We start from the raw sequence: 22,556 nt of genomic DNA, 5'->3' as shown, positions 1-22,556 counted from the left end.
TGGGGTCCCCGGAGGTCTCAAAGGGCTTTCCCCCCAACATCAGAGGAAGTCCTTTGAGAGCTCCAAAGGCAAAAAGCCAGGGAGAAAGGGCGGGAAATTCGAATTTCCAGCTCTTTCTCCCTGCCTTTTTGCAGGGAGCCATTTACAAACGGCTCCATTGGCAAAAAAATGGCATTGACTTGCGAATGGAGCCTTGACCTCGTTCGTAGGTTGAGCTCCGTTTGCAAGTCGATGCCAATTTTTGCCAACGGAGCAGTTCGTAAATTGAAAAGGTCGTATCTAAGGACATTTGGAAGTCGAGGGTTGACTGTATCTGAAGGTATCAATGTATTCATCTAGTGTTACTTACACTGGCTGGTACTATGTTTTCAGGTCTAATGATGTCATTTATACATACACTCTCTCTGGTTCTCCATGGAGGTCTTTGTTTATTTGTGTGCTTGCAGTTTACCATTTTTAAGAGTTGTTTACTATGGTGGCTCCATATTTGTAAAAAAATTCTCCCAAGAGTTTCAAGGTTCTGTCTCTACTTATTTTTAGGAATGGTTGGGAGACTGACTTTTGGCCTGTCTGATAAAGATAAGCTTATGTGAACTAGAAGTTGGCGGCAGTTGTTTTATACAGGTTTCTTTGTATAATGGGTCTGTGCTTGTTGACATTTTCTAAGCTACTATAAACTAATGTGAAAACGTTACTATGAATGTTTTCATTGAATGTTAGTCTTCATGTAAAATATTGATATTTTCCTCTCAAGAGTTTCTCCTAATAGTTCGCTAAAGTTGAGCTATATTCAACTTTAGATGTATAACAGAATGTGCTGGGAAAATTGAATTTGGCTTGTGGATACATTTTGTCTGGAAACATTAGTAAAATGGATTTAAAACTGGAGCAGGAATATCAATCACTCTAGATGTTCTGACTTCCATTCAGGTTACAACTCTGTCATGTCACCCAACAAGGCTAATAGTAAGGGAGTTACAGTGGGGTCTTGACTTGAGAACTTAATCCGTATTGGAAGGCGGTTCTCAAGTCAAGAAGTCTGTAGGTCAAGTCTCCATTGACCTACAGTGCATTGAAAACCGATTAATCCTGTAACAGGCCATTTTTGTTCCATTTTGGTTTTTTTCTGGTCTGTAAGTCAATTCTCAGGCTGCAAGTCAAACCTAAATTTTGCGGCCAGAGAAGTCTGTAACTCAAAAAGTCTGTAAGTCAAGCCGTCTGTAAGTCAAGGGTCCACTATATAGGTTAGAAAATGTGGAGATCAAAGTTTTTCCATCCATGATTTGAAAAAGAAAATAAACAAATTAATTGTCTGAACCAGCCACTATATATGGCCAATCACCCAAAGTAGAGTTGTGGAATCTGGAGGGCCACAACTTTTTTGTCCACTGTTTAAACAACGGTTTCAGTCTCAACCAAGCTGCAGTGAGCTTCAGACTTCTGTAAACTCAGCTTCTCCATGAAATGTTAGTAGCGAAAACCTTCACTTTCATTTTGGACTGTATCACAGTTTCTGTTACATAAGAACTTGACGAATTGCGGTTGTTCTTATTCTCCTACATAAAAACAAAATAAAACTTCAGAATATGGGGTTACTTATTTTAAACTAGTTAATTAAAATAACTATTAGAATAAATCAGAGTTGTCTTAACTTGTGCATAGCAGGAAACAGTTTTAGTTAAAAAAATGGAAGCATATGCTTTTTATTCTTATACATGGAGAAAGGGGAGAGCATATGAGCCTGAGGCTTGCCACTTATGATGACTGTGGCTCTTGGTCTCCAGCTCTTATGAGTCTTAGCCGGCCTGATAACTAGTCAAGATAATGCGATTTGTAGTCCAACAAGACTACAAATCAGATTGTGTTTATAATTCTACTTTTTTAAAACTGTGAACCTTAGATCTCCTTATCGTGTGAGAGGCAGCCTATAAATAAGACAAATAAATAAACACTTTTTTTAAAAAATAGATTTTTCAGCCCTAATCGTAAATCATGATTAGATCAATAGTTCCCAGTCTTGGGATCGTGGGTACTGTTGAACTTCTTCTTATTGAACAGCCAGCATGACGAATGTTAAGAGACAGTGGTTGTCATAGTCCAAGAGCATTAGAATATCCAAGATTGACAGCCATTGGTTTAGATCAGTGGTTCTTAACCTTTTTGAAAGAAACGCCCCCTTGAGCCATTGAGGAAGTTATCATCGCCCCCCTCCCCATGGTGATGATATCTTATTTATTTATTTATTTATTTATTTAGTTAGTTAGTTAGTTATTCATTAATTCATTAATTCATTAATTCATTAATTTATTTATTTATTTATTTATTTATTTATTTATTTATTTATTTATTTATTTATTTATTTATTTATTTATTTATTTATTTATTTATTTAGACACTTAAATCCAATGACCCCTGAAAACAAAATTCAATTCCAAGAGAATGAAATGCCCCAAAAAAGTAACATTTAATAATTTAGTTGCAAGTGAATTTTAAGACGCAAAAAGAAATATAAAAAGGGCATAAAAACAAACCGCAATGCAGGAACTAAAAATTTCAAGACAAAAACTCTGAAACTAAATTAAGATTGGAGGAAAATATATATTCATGCACACTGTAAAAAGGCTGCAGCCATCTTCACAGGTTTGGCTCGCTCCAGCGCCCCCCTACCGCCCCCCTTCAGCTCCAGCACCCCCACACCGCCCCTTTTCATTCTACTGCCCCCCTTAAAAATGAAATCGCCCCCTGGGGGGCATTGTCGCCCACGTTAAGAACCACTGGTTTACATAACTCATCTGTGTTGGTAATGAATTGGTTTTAATAATGGAATTAATTTCAGTTGGTGAAAACCTGTCTCAGTTACTTGCAATGAGATAAGGCAAATTTGTGGATATCTAAATATTCAAGAGAGTTTTCATTTTTGTTTTGGATTCCTTACCAAACCTAGGAAGCCCAGATCCCTCAATATTAAAGGTTAATGATTCCTAGCTGTCTGTTAGGTATACCTATCCAGGTTCACGGAGCAGCTTCAGATTCTTCTCTGACTGTTTGCCTCACACACATACTTGACTGCTGTGGCCATCTTTCTTTCAACCCCATGTTTTCTCAACTAACCACAGTTGCCTGTGTTTTAACCTATTGACACAAGGAGTTGAACACTTTTGTCAATACCTATGGTAAGGCTTTATGCAGTTTGGACCATCTGGTGGACTGTACCGTTTACTTAAACCTGACCAGACTTCCTTTTCTTATTTTAATACACATTTCCTGTTTATTATTATTATTATTTCCAGCTTATTGGTTTATATTTGAGGGGGTTGTGACTATCATCAGATTTGATATACAGTGGTGCCTTGACATACGACCATAATCTGTTCCAGAAGATGGATATAACTCGAATTGGTTGTAGGTCGAAGCACCGTTTCCCATAGGAATGCATTGAAATGCAATTAATCCGTTCCGGCCAAAGAAAAAAGAAATCACCCCAGAAAAATCACTGCAAGACTCGTTGGAAACATGATTAATCCCTTCCGGCCGAAGGGAGGAGGGGAGAAAGAAAAGCAATTAAGCATGCAATACCCGTTGGAAATTGATAGAAAACAAATGGAGCAGATCAGAAATGCACAAAGAAAAAAGGGGATAGGTCGGAAATTCAAAGAAAACAAAGGAAAAAGCAAGGGAAGCATACAGGACCCCTAGGAAATGGGAAACCACCCCAAAAGCAACCAAATCCCCCAAGACCCATCGGAAATGGGGGGGAAGCCAAAAAACAAAACAAACCCCCAAGACCCATTGGAAATGGGGGGGAGCCAAAAAACCCCCCAAGACCCATCAGAAATGGGGGGGACCAAAAAACAAACAAACCCCTTCTGAGGGACCCAACGGAAATGGGAAAAAAACACTCCAAAAAGCACCAAAACTCCCCAAGACCCATCAGAAATGGGAGGAAAAAACCAAAAACCCCAAGACCCATCGGAAATGGGGGAAAACACCCCAAAAAGCAACAAAAACCCCCAGGACCCATCGGAAATGGGAGGAAAAGCACCAAAAAACAAACAAATCCCCCAAGACCCATCACAGCACAGAAATATAACCCCCCAGCTCAAAACCACACTGCAAAAATACCCAGAACAGTTTTTTTAAAGCAGAAAACAGCACCTTACCTTACCAGGCAGCCCAAAGCCTCCCTGCAAACACACACAACACTCACTCAGAAGCAGAAGGAGGCAGTCCCAAGCCTCCTCTGGCACACACTCTCCAACTGCTGGGGTGAAAGAGCTACAAAGAAGCAGCCTCTTTCGGCACCTACAGTTAAAAATTTGAATTTCTCACCTTTTTCCCCTGTCTTTTTCTGTTCGTAAGTGGAAGCTCCGGTCGCAAGTAGAAGCAAAATTTTGCAGCCAGAGCTGGTCGTAACTCGAAATGGTTTTAAATAGGGATGTTTGTAAGTCAAGGCACCACTGTATATCCAGATATCTGCAGACATTTGTATATATCTGCATGTTTCCAAATTGAGCAGAGGGGACAATGACTGCAAATTAGGAAAATAAAGGGCCACCATGATCAGGTATGAAGACTACAATCAAATTTAGGAATATGGTGGATTGTCAGTTTGTAATCAAAGCTCCTAGCACCATCCTTCCTTCCACACACCCTGTGGAAACATGTTGGGACTCTGAAGATGCCTGCTAGCATCCCTTGTTGGTAGCATGGCTCGTTCCACTCAGAACAGGCCTCGCCATGGTCGGCCAAAGAAGTTGAGTGCCCGTGCTCAGCATCATATCCAGGAGTTGGCTTTGGGAAATAGATGTAGGAGTGCTGCCAGCATTGCTGCAGAGGTTGAAGGGGTGGGGGTCAGCCTGTCAGTGCTCAGATCATATGCCTCACGCTGCATCAAATTGGTCTCCAGGGCTGTGGTCCCAGAAGGAAGCCTCTTCTAAAAATGATGCACAAGAAAGCCTGCATACGGTTTGCTGGAGACAAACAGACTAAGGACATGGATTTCTGGAACCATGTCCTGTGATCTGATGAGACTAAGATAAACTTATTTGATGCTTCAGATGGTGTCAAGCATGTGTGGCGGCAAGCAGGTGAGGAGTACAAAGACAAATGTGTTGTGCCTACAGTCAAGCATGGTGGTGGGAGTGTCATGGTCTGGGGCTGCATGAGTGCTTCCAATACTGGGGAGCTACAGTTCATTGACATAGTGAAGGAGAGCATGATCCCCTCCCTTTGGAGACTGAGCCACAGGGCAGTATTCCAACATGATTACGACCCCAAGCACACCTCCAAAACGACCGCTGCCTTGCTAAAGAAGCTGAGGGTAAAAGTGATGGACTGACCAAGCATGTCTCAAGACCTAAACCCTATTGAGCATCTGTGGGGCATCCTGAAATGGAAGGTGGAGGTGCCCAAGGTCTCTAACATCTATTCTGTAGTGTTTCTTTTCCAGAATAGCAGCTTCCATAGACTGATGTGATATGAGTTAGGTTTCTTTCTGTGTATTGTGATTTCTGATGTCTGATTCATGTCTGTTCATTCTTTTGCATAGAGATTATCCTGTTTGTCCTAGAGTGCAGTGGGGCAATAATGGCAAAAGGTGGCATAGATCTCATTAGCCAAGAACAAGTAAAGGTGCCCTTGTTCTTGTGTGTAACATTTTAGGTCTTATAATCATGTTGCCAGAATAAATATTGGGGGGGGGGGGGAGAACTGGCATCTGGGTTTGTAGCAGGGTTTAGTCCCCATGTCTGTGTCAGTGTTGTGTGGTCCATTGTATGTCAGTAGTTGCTTGAAATGGGGGTTGTCTCTAAGCAATTATAGTTCTGCCACCAAAGGCTTGGGATAGTGAAGTATTGTTGTCAAGGATGGGGTGGAGTACACTTAAGATGCATGTGAGTAGTCTCAATTGTGGATTGAAAGTGACATCTATCAGTGTTCCATCATTTTGTGGGTCTGTCCTGCAGTAGGTTACTTCTGGATATCTGTCTTGCTTTGATAATTAGTTCCTTAATCATATTACAGTGGTGCCTCGCTTAACGACGATAATCCGTTCCAGGAAAATTGCTGTTAAGCGAAAACATCGTAAAGCAAAAAAAAAAAAAACCCATTGAAATGCATTGAAACCCGTTCAATGCCTTCCAATGGGGTAAAAACTCACCGTCCAGCGAAGATCTTTCATACGGTGGCCATTTTCGTTGCCTGTATAGTGAGGAATCCGTCCCTAAACACAGCAGGGAGCCATTTTAATCACCCAGCGGCCATTTTGAAGCCGCCAATCAGCTGTTCGAAAAACATCATTTTGCGAAAAATCGGTTCCCGAAGCAGGGGACCGATCATCGCAAAGTGAAATTCCCCCATTCAGATCATCGTTTTGCGATCGCAATTGCAATTGCAAAAAGATCATCGTTAAGCGGTTTTGCCATAATGTGGGGCAATCGTAAAGCGAGGCACCACTGTAGGTAGATATTGTAGTCTGAGGAATGTGTCTTATAGAGCCTTGAGTTTGGAGTGGCACAGTTTGTCTTGAAGCTAGCTTTAAAAATTGGACTTTATACTGCATTCATTGTAGGGTCATGTCTCCAGCTTCAACCCAATAAAGAGAAAGGCTCTTTTTTACACAGCACATTGAATTTTAGTTGTTCTGAAATAGAGTAAGCCTCTCGAGGTGTTGGCAGGCAGCAGTGAGACTCATAAGAGGACCTCTGTAGTGTTCCCCTTTATTATGTCAGTGGTTCATGTTTTGTTACGTTAGTTGTTCATGCATATTCATGTTGCTGAGAGGCAGAGCCGAGACGGATGTTATAAGAGGCGGAGCCTGAGGGAGAGTCAGGGGAGAGATGTGTAGCGTGAGAGAGTGGAGAAGGAGATAGAGTGTGGAGTTTGGGAAAATCTGAGAGGTCATTAGAGTTAGGAGTGTACTGTATTATCAAATAGAAGATAGTTGTTAATAATAAATTTACTTAAAGAAGATATTCATGAATCACTATCAATTTCTGTAATCAATAAACCAAAGTTATATTTAAAAGACTTTGAAGTGTGGACCCGAATCTTCATCTTCCTGAAGTATTGGTGATTTAGTGATCACCTAGTGGAAGCAGTGTAAAAGAGGGAATTGTTTGCCTTCGTGTGCTCTGAGTCCTGACAGTCAAGCAAGGGGCATGAGGGTGAACGCCACAACCACCTTCTGAGTTACTTGAATCTGAGCTGACAGATTATTTAAAGTAAAGGCTATGACCTTGAAATGGACCCAGTGCTAACTAGAAACTATATAATCATTATGAAGGTAGTTTGGACTTCATCAGCTGTTTTGAATGTCAGTCCCACTCAGCATTGTTTAGAGTAATTTACCCTGGAAATTCTGGGCTGTGCAGCATGTAGTTCTTTTGAAATGTAGTATTGAAAGAAAGCTGTATAGTGGTGCCCCACTAGACGACGACCTCACAAAACGACGAATCCGCATGACGATGAGGTTTTGCGATCCCTATAGCGATTCACATTGTTTCCAATGGCGATTTTTGCTGGGCGATGTTTGGGTCCGTGCCTCGCAAATCGTTTCTCACAAGATGATGATTTTGGCACTGATCGGCGCTTCGTAAAACAGGTGTTTTCCGGACCGATGCTTCACAGGACAGCCATTTTAACAGCTGATCAGCGCTTTGCAAAATGGCTTCCCTATGGGTGATCTTTGCAAAACGACAATGATTTTTCCCCATTGGAACGCATTAAACAGGTTTCGATGCATTTCAATGGGGAAATGGTTTTCACAAGACGATGGTTTCACAAGACAGCGATTTCCATGGAATGGATTATCATCGTCATGTGGGGCACCACTATATGGATATCATGGACTTCCAGAAAGACACATCCAATCATGAAGTCTCTCTAGGAACAAACAAACAAATAAACAAAACCCTGAAGCTGGTGTACGTTGGGCACCTGATGAAGAGAAAAAGGAAAAGACAGTGATGCTGGCAGAAGTTGAAGGCAGCAGGAAAACAGGAAGGCCAAACAGGAAATAGATTGATTCAATAAAGTAAGCCATAAGAAAGATGGTTGATGATAGGATTTTCCGGAAATCACTAAATCATAGGGTGGCTGTAAATTGGAAGCAACTTGAAGGGTAGATACAGTAACAAAATAGCCTCTAAGTGAAAGCTTACTTAGGTTCAATGTGATTCTTGTTCATAGAGAATGAAGAAAGGAAGCTATTTGCTTCGTTGAATTTAGTACATTGTTATATCTACACAAATGAGTTCACAAATACAGTACATTTGTTAAAATTATTACAAATGTATTCACAATATCTATTTAATTTTTTTTCTGTTGATTAATATCTACAGTTTCATTATCTCTTCTTGGGAAGGGAAGGAGAGCCTGTAGCCCTCCAGATATTGTTGGACTCCAGCTTCCTTTATTCCTGACCGTGGTGGTTGGGGATGTTGATAGGTGAAGTCCAGCTACTTCTGGATGGGCACAGCCCTTCCCCCTATTTTTGACATTTGTGCAATGATAATGATGATTGTGACAGAACCCTCACCCATTTTACCAGCAACAACAGAAAGAGATTGGCTGGAAGAATCAGGAGAGCCAATCCAGAGTAGCTGGCAGGAGATATATAAAGAAGAGCTGAAGAGGATGGAATGGAGAGAGAGTTAAATTGTGTCTAAGGAAAGGAGACAGGGTTTCAGAGTGGGATGTATAAAATAATTACTTTATATCAGAGAATGCACGATCTAGCATGGGAAATTTAACATGTATTCTTAATATAACCTCAAGCTAAAAAATGTACAGTTTACCACTTGTTATATTTCAATAAAGAACTTCTTTTTATGTTTCAATTTTAAAACTGCTTTGGCTCTTTTGATTTTGACTTAAGGCAAACCTGGTGAAAGTAAAGGGGCAGTTTAAAGGTGATTAACCAGGTTAGAGCAGGTCACATATTGGGTGGCAGCAAGTGAGATGTGACAAATCCAGTGAAGATTTTAAACGGCCCAGGAGTGGTCACAATGATCATCTGGACTTCTTACATAGAAGCAGCTTTCCATATAGAATCAGATTGTACCATAAATTGGGGGCTGGATATACTTTGGAAGTCTGGTTGGAATGAGAAGAGTTTGTTTGGTGATCCTCTAGATTATGGTTTTAATTTTGAAAGTGTGCTTCAAGCAGACTAGTTGTTGCCTTGGCATTTAACACAACATTGAGTTCTGAAGCCCTGCATTCTGAATATGTGTTATTACTCTGAATGAAATAGTATTCATTTTATTTTCTAAACTAAAGACAGTGATATTTACTTGGAAAAGCAGTAAATAGGGCTGCATCACTACAGCTTATATTGGATCCACTTAGACACTGTGAAACCATTTTTCATTACAACTATAAACAAATCTTTTAAATCCTAAAATAAGGAAGTTAAAGGTTATTGAGCTGCAAATGATTTGATGCAACTAAATGTTCAGTAAAAATGTTTTTGTGAGATAAAACCACTGTATTCTTCAAGTGAAGAATGAAATAGCATTTTCAAATTAGTCAAGCATTTTCTTGTGGTTAAGAATTCAGTTCTTGGACCAGATGGCTAAAATATTAATTCTTTATTTTCTTTAGGTCCTGGGGTAGCCCAGAATGGCTGCAGTGTCATATGATCAGTTGCTAAAACAAGTAGAGGCGTTAAAAATGGAGAATTCAAACCTTCGACAAGAACTGGAAGATAATTCAAATCATCTTACAAAACTGGAAACTGAAGCATCTAATATGAAGGTATGAAAATCATTTGACTTCATCAGGCCTTGAGATTTGTGGCCCTGATCACATTGTCCTGTAAATACTTATAAGAAAAGTAATTTGATGCCAAACTGCATGCAGTGAGATTATGGCCACCACCTTGTATTATCATAATTATGCTGGATCCAAGTGATTTATTTAAAATATTCATTTCTCTTCTTTGCTTACAAAAGTTAAACGGTCAAAAGCAATTTGTAACATGTAGATCATAAAATACATGTGTTCTTTATCTGACAAGAGACTGAAGTGTATTGTGTAGGAAGCTGATACTATATACAGCATATATAATGTGTATAAAATCTTTATCTAGGTCTCCCAGGTATCCTTTATATGTATATCACTATGTCTCTCATGCAAAATACATGGTAGATTTGAAAATTTTGATGAGCTGCTTTCTGCCCTAAAATTAGACTGGACACAACTTACATGTATTTTGATCTTGAAGTTTGTTTAGAACAAATAATTATGAGATGAGCTGATTTCTGAGAACCCTAACTTTTTCCCAATTACAGTTCTTGTCTAGAGGAAAATTTACAAAAAAGGGATACAGTTTTGCAGTACTCTTTTGCTGGATTCAGTGACATTCTGCCAGTGGGGTAGTTTTTGGGGTAATGTCCTCTGCTGGTAGCTGAAAGAGAATAGAAAAAGGGTATTTCTGCACCCTCCCTCATCTCCCCCTCCTCCAATTTTTAAAGTAGGTTTCTTGTTGCTGTTGAGCCAGTGTTGGGTGGCGCTTAGTTTGGGAAGCCTACATTCATGGAGCCTTGTGGCACAATGGTTAAACTGCAGTACTGCTGTCAAAACACTGCTCATGATTTGAATTTGATCCCAATGGATTCAGGTAGCCACCTCATGGTTAACTCAGCCTTCCATCTCTTTAAGGTTGGTAAAGTGGTGGTAGGGGATGTATAGCCTGCATAATTCAAAATTGAAAACCACCCAGAGACTGCTTCAAGTGCAATGGGGTGGTATATAAGCAGTACACTTCTTCCCCCCCCTCTTTTTTTCTTTTCTTTTTCTTTTTGCTTTACATTTAAATTTTTCATTCACCTGTGGAACTCATTGGATGCCTTGGGCAGGCACAACTCTCAGCCTGATAAAGTTAGTAAAGATGTGTTAGCCACGAGGCTGTTGGAGGAAAGGCAGGATATTGTATAATACTTTTTTAAATGCTGAAAACTTTGTGTATATTCCCCTTGTATGTGCATACTGGAAGCTTGGCAGAGATGGAAAAAGTAAATAAATAAACACTATATTAATGTGTTCACATGTATATGTCTGTTACTGTTTGTTATAATATTGGGATATTTATATTCATGAAGAGATAGCAGGGTAGAAAATATAACAGAAAACGTTCATATAATTGTAAAACGAAGTGAAATAATACAGTAAAACAGCAACAGAAAGCAGTAAAAAATTCGGAAGATTTGTAGACACCAATACTTTTTTCTTGTTGACAAGCAGAAGTAATTCAAGTTGACCAATTCTTGAAATATTTTAGATGCTACATACTGGATCAAATTGGTTGGATAAAATCCAGTGAGCATGTTTTATATTCTGTTCAGCAAGGACACTCATTCTTATTGACATACTTTGGAAATGCATGGTTTTCTCTCTAGATAAGATGAAGTATATGACAAGAGACATATTAGAAAACAGTGAGTTTTGACTGTAGAATATATTGGTTCTGTAACATGATAGTACAAAATGAACATAACTGTAAAACTACAACTATTATTTATGCATCTGTATCCTTAAAGTGCATTTAAAGTGGTGTGAAATACTGTGACAAGATGTTTCAGCCTCTGTCTTCATTTGCTCTGAATTAACATTTACATTGGGGAATATTAATATATTATTATATTGACATAGCATAGTTTAGCATATTTATTGAATACATTAATGTTAAAGTAATATATAATATTAAGTTAATATTAATATTAGTGTATGTGCATGAGCCCTTAGTCAAATCTCTGATGTCTAGGTTTGCAGTGTTGCTCTTGTCCATAAATTTCAGGGCTGTCAGTTGGGGAATAGGCATGTCTGTCCTTGTCTTTCTGTTTAATGCAAAACTGTAGAAAGGTCTGTCTTTTTTAAAAAAATAAATAAATCCCCAATACTGTGATGATTTGAAAAGCTCATAATCCTCTCAGCTGAAAAATTTAAAACCTAAATGAAAGAAAAACTCTCTAGTTAAATCCAGCTCTTCATGTGCTGGTCTATTTTCTGCTTCATGATTCTAACATGGCTGTTCTGTCTGGGACATTATGGATCTAGCTAAATGTACTAGCATAGATATTCTAATGTTGTTATGTCCTGTCAAGTCACTTTGAATTTAGAGTGATCCTAGTAGAGTTTTTAAGGTATGTGAGCTGTTCAAGGTATACTATACTATTACCATCACCCCCATTGCATTTCCATGTCTGAGTAGGGATTTGAAGCCAGGGTTCCTGAGTCTTAGTCCAATATTCTATCTACTGAGCTGCATTAGTTCCTGACAGTTTTAAGCAAGTCAGAATGAATTCAAAAAGCAAATGGTGATTTCTTTTCAGTCACTGGCAGTATAAATAAGAATATGTGTAAAAAGAATGTTAGAGCCAGGCATTTGTCATAGCAAATAGCAGCAATCACTGACATACATGATAAGCAACCATCCTATCTCCCAACTTTGAAACTTAAAGTTGATTAGAGGTAATCTCTTTGGATGCATGGTGATCCCCATACATCTCCCTAGCTCTAAGCTTGTGAGGAAAACTGGGGATGGTTTGGTAGCTGTGTGGCCAAGAAGCCCAGAGTTCATTGGCCATGTAGGGTTGAGCTGCCAAACTTTGTGCTGTCCTCAGGAAAGTGTTTAGAGGAGATGGGCTTCCTTGATCAATATTTAAATGTGGTGTTTGGAAACCACAGCTTGTCATTAATCAAGCCACCATTCTCACTGCTTTCCCCCAGGAAGAAGTGGTGGGGTGTCCCTTCAGCCATTGTTCAGTAGACTCCTCCCACTGGAAACTGACTACAGCTAGAATGACCCTTGCCTGCCTTTCCTACAAGAAAGTTTGGAGGAGTGTCTTCTATAGTTTCTGGTTTGGCAAATCAAAAATGCTTGCCTCTGCCAAACATAAGATAGAAAGGAGCCTCCTAACTACAGTTTTTTTGCTTCAACAGCAAGGCTGTCCAAAAATTATAGAGCTGTGGTTGTTGTAGGTTATGGTTTGTCAAAGAATCTAGCTGTACTTATGGGATGATTACTGAGTAGTTATGGTCAGAATTCTTTCTTGTGAGACTGTGGTTCAAATGAGTTTACTCTGTGACTTTAGTACAGGAAGTCACAGTTAGGTTAGGCCCATTTAAATTAATGGGTCATATGGAGGAGTTAATTCACCATATCCCATTGATTTAGAGGGCCTACTCTAATGCACTTTACTGCACTGGATAAAGTGAATGCTTGATAATGAATTGGTGAATTACAGGAAGATGGTACTGACATCCATCCAAACTGTGACTCCCATATGTAACAAGTGGAAGATCATCCTGTAGTCACAAGATAGTTTCGAAAACAACACCATGCAACTGTTTAATCAGCCAGTGATACTTCCAGTACTAGGCAGCAGAAAATTGATTGCCCAGAGTATAGTTCTGTGCAACACAAATAAAGCTGAAGTAGAGGCAGGATGTTGATGAGTGTGCATATTGTCCCCCTGGTTGTCTCAGAACCTCATGCATTCAGTGCAAAGATCTGAAAAAGAGGTTGTAGGTGCATTGAGCTCAGTGCACCTACAAAACTCTCTTCAGATATTTGAATTGATTATGCAAAAATCTTTGAAGCAGTCTGGAATGTGGCGATGTTTTGGAGTTGGATCTACATATATGCCCTGAGCCTATCTTCCCTTTAGGTTTCTGTTTAATCTGGGTGAGTGCCTGCATGGATAGTGTGCTTTGAATTTTAAGGAGAAAAAGGGTCAGATTTTTTAGTGTGCTTCACAGGTGTTCAGATTTTGCTTGTCTTTCAGGACATCTAAATAACTAGAATTTTGTGAGGTATAAGGAGGGTTTGAGGAGAAGCAACCACTGCCAAAGTTGCATCAAACAACCAGTCTTTATTTGCAGTCTCTGACCAATTAAAATACGTATATGTAATATTTATATTACGAGGAAGCAATTAAAACATTAAAAGATAGTTAAAACAATATAAAATAAAAGGTAAATTGCCTATACATAGTTTTTTATATTAATATATTATATCAATGTTGACATATTTCTGCTAAACTTTATGCCTGCATCACTGCCTAGTACCACTCTAATTCAGCCTATTTTTCATCTTCTTGTTGTGTTCCATTTTGGGATCTATGGAGGAATGGTTCTTCACATAAATATTTGGCTGAAGCCTGAGAACTACTTATGAAAGAAAACTTGTAGAAGGCAACTGTCCCTCTCTATTCTGTGCCTTCGAACAAGACTCTCTCGAGGGTAGGGGTATTTCATGCATTATGACCAGAGATGGGGGTATTTGTATTTGTCTATGAATATGAATATCTCCCCACAGGTGGAGATAACGAGGGTCCAGCCCCATGGGGGCAGACAATCCACTCATGATTGCGCTGCTGCTGATGCTGCGACCACTGTGGAGCCTTCCAATAGCTCCGGAAATTGCGTTCAGCAAGCCACTCTTAAACCTAGCAGAGAGGCTTGTCGTTCCACCTCGTGCCAGGAGTGCTGAGCCGAACGTGATCTCCGGAGCCATTGGAAGACTCCGCGGCAGTCACGGCCAGACCCTCATCATCTATACCGTGGGGGGATATTTGAATACAATGTGTCATAATCTCTAATTATGACACAAGAAAATGTGGGGAGAAGGAGGAAGCTACTGAGAATTGTTTGAAAGCAACTTTCATGATCACAGTTCACAGAACAGGGGCATATATTAATTTATACAGTCACAAGTTTTAGAAAAGAAATCTCAGCAAGGGCTAGTGCCCAATGTCTCTCAGGAGCAATGGACTGTGAAAGCTAAAAAGAAAGGAAAACAGTGGACAATCTGCTAGTGCCCGTAATAACTTACAGTATCTCAAAGTGCAAATTCAAAACCATATGTTTAGTTAATTGAATGATAGGATTTCAGCCGTCATGTCTACTGCATAATATAGAAATATATAATAAGTCTTTATACTGTAGAGCAGCCATTTTTCAACAGGGACCATATGTCCCCCTGGGGAGCCCTGGCACAAGTGGAAGGGGACCACAGACTGGAAAAAAATCTTCACATACCATCTTATAAGATTTGTTATGCGACTTATACAATCCTGATTCAACCTATATTTCTTTCATACTCTGTGTATGGCCGTGGCCAAAAAAAGGTTGAAAATGGCTGTTGTAGAGATTTTGCCTTGTAGCTATGGTTTTCAGATTGCTTTAGTTATTGATGGTGCTTCTGAAATAGGAAGTCTTTGAGTTCTCTTGTCTAGTTGTCTGTCTGAATGTAGGCCATCGAGCATTAAGAGCCTGGGAGCCTAAAGGAGTCTCTTAATCCAGCAGCCACTGAGTGATAAATTTATTATGTTTTTCTCAGTCTGTGTGGTCATTCATTTTCGTACAGATGCTGAGAATCATGCTTTTATGTATCCATTTCTTACATTGATCATTAGGTTATTCAGCAACTAGATTTAATATTCTATGATACTTCTATGGTATTATGCTACAGTGTGAGGAAATTACAGAAATTACTGGTTAAATCTCTCTCCCCCCCATCCCCTTATTTCTAGTCAGAGAAACATTATTGAAACCTTGGATGCCTTTGTTGAATCCCTGATTCTAACTCTCTACTAAGAGGCTTTATAAGTTGCCAAAATCCTGTTAATTAAACCTGGAAGTATAACACAAAAGGTATAACTTTTATATGCAAATCACTGTAGGCAATGTAAACAGTATAAACATTTTCTGTTGTTCACAGACTTATGTACAGAGTGCAACAGCTAATGTCTCTGCTAACTTATTAACTTGAGGCAATTCATGTCTACATGCTATGCTGCTTGTGTTATGCACACTTCAAATCAGAAAAAGATTTTTTCCGGTTTTGACTAAAGTCGTTATTTTATCTTGACATGAGGGAAATGATATCTAGGTCACAAGATTCCAGTAGATCCATTGGGAGGTGGGAAGGTTTGAAAAATAGTATTACTCTTAGCTCATTTTGCTGTGGTTTTGTTAATACTATGCTTCCTTATTTTCTAGGAGGTGCTGAAGCAGTTACAAGGAAGTATTGAAGATGAGGCCATGGCTTCCTCTGGACAGATCGATTTGCTAGAGCGTCTTAAAGGTAAATTGAGAAGACTTAAAAACACTTCCTTAAAAAATGGCCATTTATCTTGTATTGAGATGGACAACTTTGGGGTTAAAACATTTTTTCACATAAACTTGCTATTTGAAGGAAGAGGGTCACACCTTAAACCTGGTATCAGTTAGCAATATGGGTTTATATAGTAGTAGGCAGCACATAGGCTATAGGCTCTACATGTGGCCAAAGTTGATGCTGTCATTACACAAGTCTCAGTGTTTCTGCTGGGGAATATGGTTGTGATTCCTCTCCGTGCTCCCTGAAGAATTGCTTCTCCGTGGGCTGTGAGAAACAAGGTCCTTCTAGGGAAAAAGTGTTTTCCCTGCATGCCATGTGGAATTGCTAGTGGTTTTGTGACAGCAGAACTTTCTCATATTGAGGTATAGCCATGCTTTGTATGTATTAAATTCTTATTTGTATTGACTGGAAAATATTTTTGTCTCCATATAAAAGAGTGAGTAAGCAAAACATTTTATCACACAGTACTTTGATTAAAAATGAGTGGTACTGTAAAGGAAGTGAAGTAGACAGTTTGCTGGTACATTAATCTCAAGAATTTTACCAACTCGTACTTATTTGTACATTTATTAGTAATTTTTTCCTTTTGAATTTACTAGGATGTTTGTTACTTGGTTTATTTATTTATTACATGGAAGAAAGAATGTGTAATAGGAGGAAGTAAATATGTAAAGAATGATGGTGCTAATAACCTTTTTGTTAGATTTCATTAATCCAATACTTTCTCTTCCTCTTCAGAACTGAACTTGGACAGCAGTAACTTCCCTGGAGTGAAGCTAAGGCCAAAGATATCCATGCGTTCATATGGAAGCAGGGAAGGATCAGTTTCTGGCCGATCAGGAGAGTGCAGCCCTGTCCCCATGGGATCATTTCCCAGAAGAGGTTTTATGAATGGAAGCAGAGAGAGCACCGGCTATTTAGAGGAATTAGAGAAAGAGAGGTAATTTTTCACACAAGACATACAGTATGTGGACATACAAACTGTGGAACTAATAAGTAAAAATACTTAAAATGACCCTCTTGCAAAAATGGAGGAAAGTGTTTTTTTCTTCGTTACAACTCCCAAAATATTAAAGCCAGAAGAGCCAATGAATTAAAATATGGCGCACCAAGTGCATTGTTTTTGTTGTGCTCCTAGATCTATCTGTTGACCAGAAACTAAACCCATGCCATTTAGCAGTTAGATACTGTACAGGGAATACTCTCTTTATCAAGACGTTCCATCTGTGTGGGAGTCGTCTTCAGTTGGAAGCCGCTTCTTTTCTCAGTTGGTGTTTGCAGAGATGTGACTCCTGGAAGCACTTGCTTATTATTAGTTTCAAGTGTCAAATCGCTGTTGCCTTAACAGTTCTGAATCAGGATGTCAATATGTGAAAGTTGAATGAGACTATGTAAGAATATGTATATGTATTTTCATTGCCAATTATTTTATTCTTAATTGTAAAGATCAGTGCTTGGATCCAAAGGCATAAGGCACTTCTGCACATGCATAGCTAGAAGTAAGGCACAGGTTTCTACTGACTGCATTTCTCCACCCAACCATCAGTTCCATAGGTACACACAGATGTATGTTTCCCATTGCACACCATTATGGAGTTGCACCTGATTCTTGGGGTGGCTTGAGTCTGTAGAGAGATGTTGAGGGCAATCAAACATGACCTGATACATTCCTTTTGTTTGCAGATGAGGATCTTTGGATCTATCTCATGGATTGTGGCAAGTGGGCACATGTTTATCTTGTGGAATCTCAATTTTGCCAGTAACTTAAGATCAATAGTCAGAGCTAATCACAAAATGATGACAAAGGAAGAGGAGACAAAGTGAGGCACATGTTGATAACTTAGAGCAAGCCATCTGATAAAATCTGCATATTCTGATGATATATATTGTGAATATAATGGTTATGAGAATTTAGCAAAAAGCAAGACAATTTACTTGCTCCCCAAAGAAAATCTTCTTCAATAAATCACTTCAAAAATTGTTCTTAATTTATCCCATAAATTAATATTATATACTGTAATTAGCGATAGGTATGAGTGTATCCATATACAGTGGTGCCCCGCTTGACGACGATAATCCGTTCCAGCGAAATTGCTGTAGAGCGAAATCGTCGTCAAGCGAAAGTAAAAAACCATTAGAATGCATTAAAAACCAGTTAATGCGTTCTAATTGGGGGAAATACCTCATCGTCCAGCAAAGATCCTCCATAGGGCGGCCATTTTATTATCCCTGTATAGCGAGCAATCAGTCCTGAAAACAGCGGGGAGCAATTTTGCACAGTGGGCAGCCATTTTGAAAATCCGACGATCAGCTCTTTTTGATTGTCGTAATGCGAAACACCAGTTCTCGAAGCAGGGAACCAATCATCGTCGAACGAAAATTGCCCATAGAGTCATCATTTTGCGATTGCTAACATCGTCATCAAGCGATTTCGTCGTATAACGAAGTAATCATCAAGCGGGGCACCACTGTATTCACCTGACAACAAGAGCCATTGAATTCAGAGACACTTCTGTATAGATATTTTCATGGCAGCAGTATTCATGTTAGTTGTAGCCTGTTACAGCTGAACAGCAAAGTTCTATGGCACTTTCAAAATGATCAACTTTGTGGTTTTGGGATTATGTGCGCAATGGAAAATCCTTACATATATTGACTTGGAAGTACATTTGGAATTGTATTTCAGGTATTATGCTATTCTTTTTCAGAAGAATACATGTTGCTCTATGCAGGGTGCCATGTTAATTGTGGCCCATCCAAGTCATTGAAAAAACTAGGAAGAGAAACATAGCTCACTGACCCGGGTCTCTCCTGCACAGGCCATATTTGTATAAAAGATATTATATAACTTCTGTTAGCTAATAGTCCATTATGACTGATACTTGTTTCTATATCTACAGATCGCTCTTGCTTGCTGAGCTTGAAAAGGAAGAAAAAGAAAAAGACTGGTATTACGCACAGCTTCAGAATTTAACTAAGAGAATAGATAGTCTTCCTCTAACTGAAAGTGTAAGTAGTAGTAATAACTGATGCAGCTAATATGTTTGAGGATTATATGTTTTACAGTCTTTCAAAACCAAATTAGTTTGTTTGTTTAAAATATTTTTACCCTGCCTTTCTCCTTAAAAGGAACCAAGGCAGCTTACATCATTAAAAGACAATATTTAAAAGCTAAAAACAGTAAGTATACAAATATTTTAAGTGTTACATTAAAACAAACAAACAAACAAAAATAAATCAATGCTAAAAACACATTTAAAAACTACAGAGCACAACAATCAATTTAAAAAAACCCTCTCAGGCTGCCAGCCACTAAGGAAAAGCCTGCCTAAAGAGAAAGGCTTTTGCTTGCTTGCCGAAAGACATCAAATATGGAGACAACCTAGCTTCCTGTGCAACCTTTGCATAAAATCTCCCATTTTTGTGCAAAGGATACACTTAGTGTAGATTCAGTAAATTACTTAGTTTTACACAAATGCCATCTCTAATTTGTTCATATCAGACTGTCTGCTGTGTCCCACTCCAATCTTTCTACATAGGAGTCTGTACTTTGGAACTTTTAACTGGCCTTGCTCAGTACATAGCTGCCAGTTGTTTGGTAGTCCTCATCTTTGCTTAAATAAATGTGATTCTCAAAATTGTCCACAATGAAAGTAGTATTCCACATGACAATCCAGTATTGTTTGGATAATTCAGCATAAATAGGATTGGAAGGCAACAAAATGGTTCAGTATTGAACCTTAGGAATCCTTGTTTATGCAAGTTACAAACTGGGACATTTTTCTGTGGGTGGGTGTTTGTGTGCTCGTTCATGTACAGACTCTATATAAAGAAGATAGTAAAAAAGGATGAAATAAAAATCCAGTACTGTAATAGAAAAAAATAAAATAGAATAAAATCTATATATAAAGTACAGCGAAATGTGACTACGTATTTAAAGATGTATCTCTGCAAACTTGACATCTACGTGCAGGATGCTTGAATGTTGAAATGATTATAAATTTTTCAACCCCATGAATTATAAGGATAAGAGAAGCCATTTTGATTGTAGTCAGTTTTTGAGGGACAAGTAAGACATAAGTATGTACATAAATGCAAATTTCAAAGATTTAAGGATCCCTTTATTCGATATACTTGCCTATATTTTTCCTGTACTGTTGCAGAAACTTCGAAGTAGCGAAATGGGGGCAGGGGGAAGTCTTGGTAGGCAGGTATGTGGGCAGTATCAATGTATTGGGGTGGAAAATGATGAACACTGCAAAACGCACTGCAGACATTTTCCTATTCATAGATTTTCCTTTATGAAAGTCTCTGCCTGGGTAGCTTTGCTAGTGGTGTCATTTCTTCAGTATAGTGCAGTGGTGCCTCGTTAGACGATTGCCTCGTGGGACAAAAACCCGCAAGACAATTGTTTTTTGCGATCACTATGGTGTCTTGCAAGACTTTTTTTCTATGACCGTGCTTCGCAAGACATTTTTTTTTTAGATCGATGCTTCGCAAGACTTTTTTTTTTAGACTGATGCATAGGGAACCTTGCAAAACGATTTTTTCACAAGACGCCGATTTTCACAGAACAACTTAAAGCTCCTTGTTTAGGTTATGTGAATCGAATGCTAACAGTGTAATTGGTGGAGATTGTTTTATTTCTTGTTTTGGTTTTAGTTCTCTTTGCAGACAGACATGACTAGAAGACAGTTGGAATATGAGGCAAGGCAGATTAGAGCTGCCATGGAAGAACAGCTTGGCACTTGCCAGGACATGGAGAAGAGGGCACAGGTAATTATGCATCAAGATTTTGCAAAAAATGTGAAGATTTATATGAGTTTATTAAAACTAAATCTAAAATACAGGAAGTTTAAAGAAGGAAATAATGTCTCACATTCAAATTATATTCTTAAAATAAGGAAGCAGTTAGAATGTAAAATATTTAAAAGAGCAACATTGCAATTTAGCTCACAGAATTAAAAATATATAATAATGATTTTGTAGGATGAAATGATATAACTGCATCTACTTAAATACTTATGAAATACAGTATCTTGTTCCAGCTTACCTTTCCTTTTTGAACCTTCCTTATTTGGTGTGCCCCTCAATCATTTGGCTTTTGTGAAGCAAATGTCCTTGGAGCAAACTCTTCAAATTACATTCTTCTCCTTTAGGGCTTGGATATATTCTTCCTTGTTTCTCGTTTTCTCTCTTTTTCCTGAACAGGCAGGGCAGGAGACATAGGATTACTGTTTATATGACATGGTAACAGAGAGCTTAACTTGAAACAGCCACAGAACTTCATGATTTCCTTTTATCTCAGTAACAAATACCTGGGTTGAACAGGAAAAAGTACACAAGCTTGATTCTTTCTCCTGGTTTCTCCTTGAGATGGAGTAGTACAAGAAATGACTTCCAAGCAGGCTATGATTTGCATCAGCCTCATTGATTCTTTGCTCTTGATTCTGCAAGGTTATCTACAAAAGAATGATGCCCTTGGCTACCTTGTTCTTAAATTGCTTACAACATTTACATGCACAGGGTGATTTAACACTGAAAACTTATTATTGTTGAGCAGTGTAGGCCCTTCAGACATAACTTTTGAGAATATGCATTTCTGAATGTTAAAGTCCTTTTGTTAAAGCTCACTAAAAATAAGAGAATGAAACACACCAGTTAAGTGTGTCTACATTCGTTCATATATACAAAGAATAAATGATTGAGTTTACTTGTATGCAATTGAATTATTCTATATTCTTTGAATGTGTTATTTATATAGAATGCTTTCTGAGTTACTGGTAAGTCGCAGTCTAAAAACACCTGGGTTAATTAAGATTGGGAACCTCTGGCCTAAGCAGTGCAGATTGCACAGTTCAGTTGCTCATGCAAATTCTCTTTGTGACCAGTTGCACAATGCATGGATAACACTTCTGCCTTAATACTATTGCAACTACTGCAGGTACACATCAAGTTATGCCTGCATAGCTACAAAACAGGATTGCAGACAATGTGTAAAAAGTAAACACGAGAACTGGATGCATTAAAACACATTGTGGACGGAAGTGTGTAGAATGCAGTCTATAGTTGTTTTTATTTAGAATGAAAATGCAAAAAGGATTCAATTTTTTGCAGTTTATTATTACTGTTTTTATAAGCACCTCTAACTCCAGGGAGCACAGAACAGCTTATACATGCTTCTCGGGCTGTTCTCCTTATTTGGTAATACTCTTCAATCATTTGGTGTGTTTTTTTTGAACCATAGCATTATGTATTTCTAGGAAGCCTCAAGAAGTTTAACCTGTGTACAGGTAGGTGTGCATAGGATTTCACCTTTAGAATTTTACCACTTGTGTTGGTCAACTGTGCTATCATATAAAATTAAAACTATATCATCTCTGATATTTTTATTGTTGGACCCTTTTGGACGTTGTCTCTCATAGTGCAA

The 22,556-nt window shown here is 38.6% G+C and overlaps 1 protein-coding gene across 3 annotated transcripts in view; it reads left to right on the top strand.

Annotated features, from left to right (window-relative positions):
* The window catches only part of APC (APC regulator of Wnt signaling pathway), a 107,043-nt gene that overhangs the window by 26,118 nt on the left and 58,369 nt on the right, over positions 1-22,556 (top strand). For all 3 annotated transcript variants that reach the window (XM_020780014.3, XM_072992455.2, XM_072992454.2), the window contains 5 exons: positions 9,604-9,756; positions 16,006-16,090; positions 16,865-17,066; positions 19,027-19,135; positions 20,789-20,902. In XM_020780014.3, the coding sequence (XP_020635673.2) occupies positions 9,622-9,756; positions 16,006-16,090; positions 16,865-17,066; positions 19,027-19,135; positions 20,789-20,902 (645 nt within the window). In that variant the 5' untranslated portion in view covers positions 9,604-9,621. The remainder of the gene's footprint in view (positions 1-9,603; positions 9,757-16,005; positions 16,091-16,864; positions 17,067-19,026; positions 19,136-20,788; positions 20,903-22,556) is intronic.

Source organism: Pogona vitticeps, chromosome 2 (genome assembly GCF_051106095.1).
Source record: "Pogona vitticeps strain Pit_001003342236 chromosome 2, PviZW2.1, whole genome shotgun sequence".
Taxonomy (NCBI): Eukaryota; Metazoa; Chordata; class Lepidosauria; order Squamata; family Agamidae; genus Pogona; species Pogona vitticeps.
Note: the sequence above shows the minus strand (reverse complement) of the source record. Positions and strands in the feature narration are given on the sequence as shown.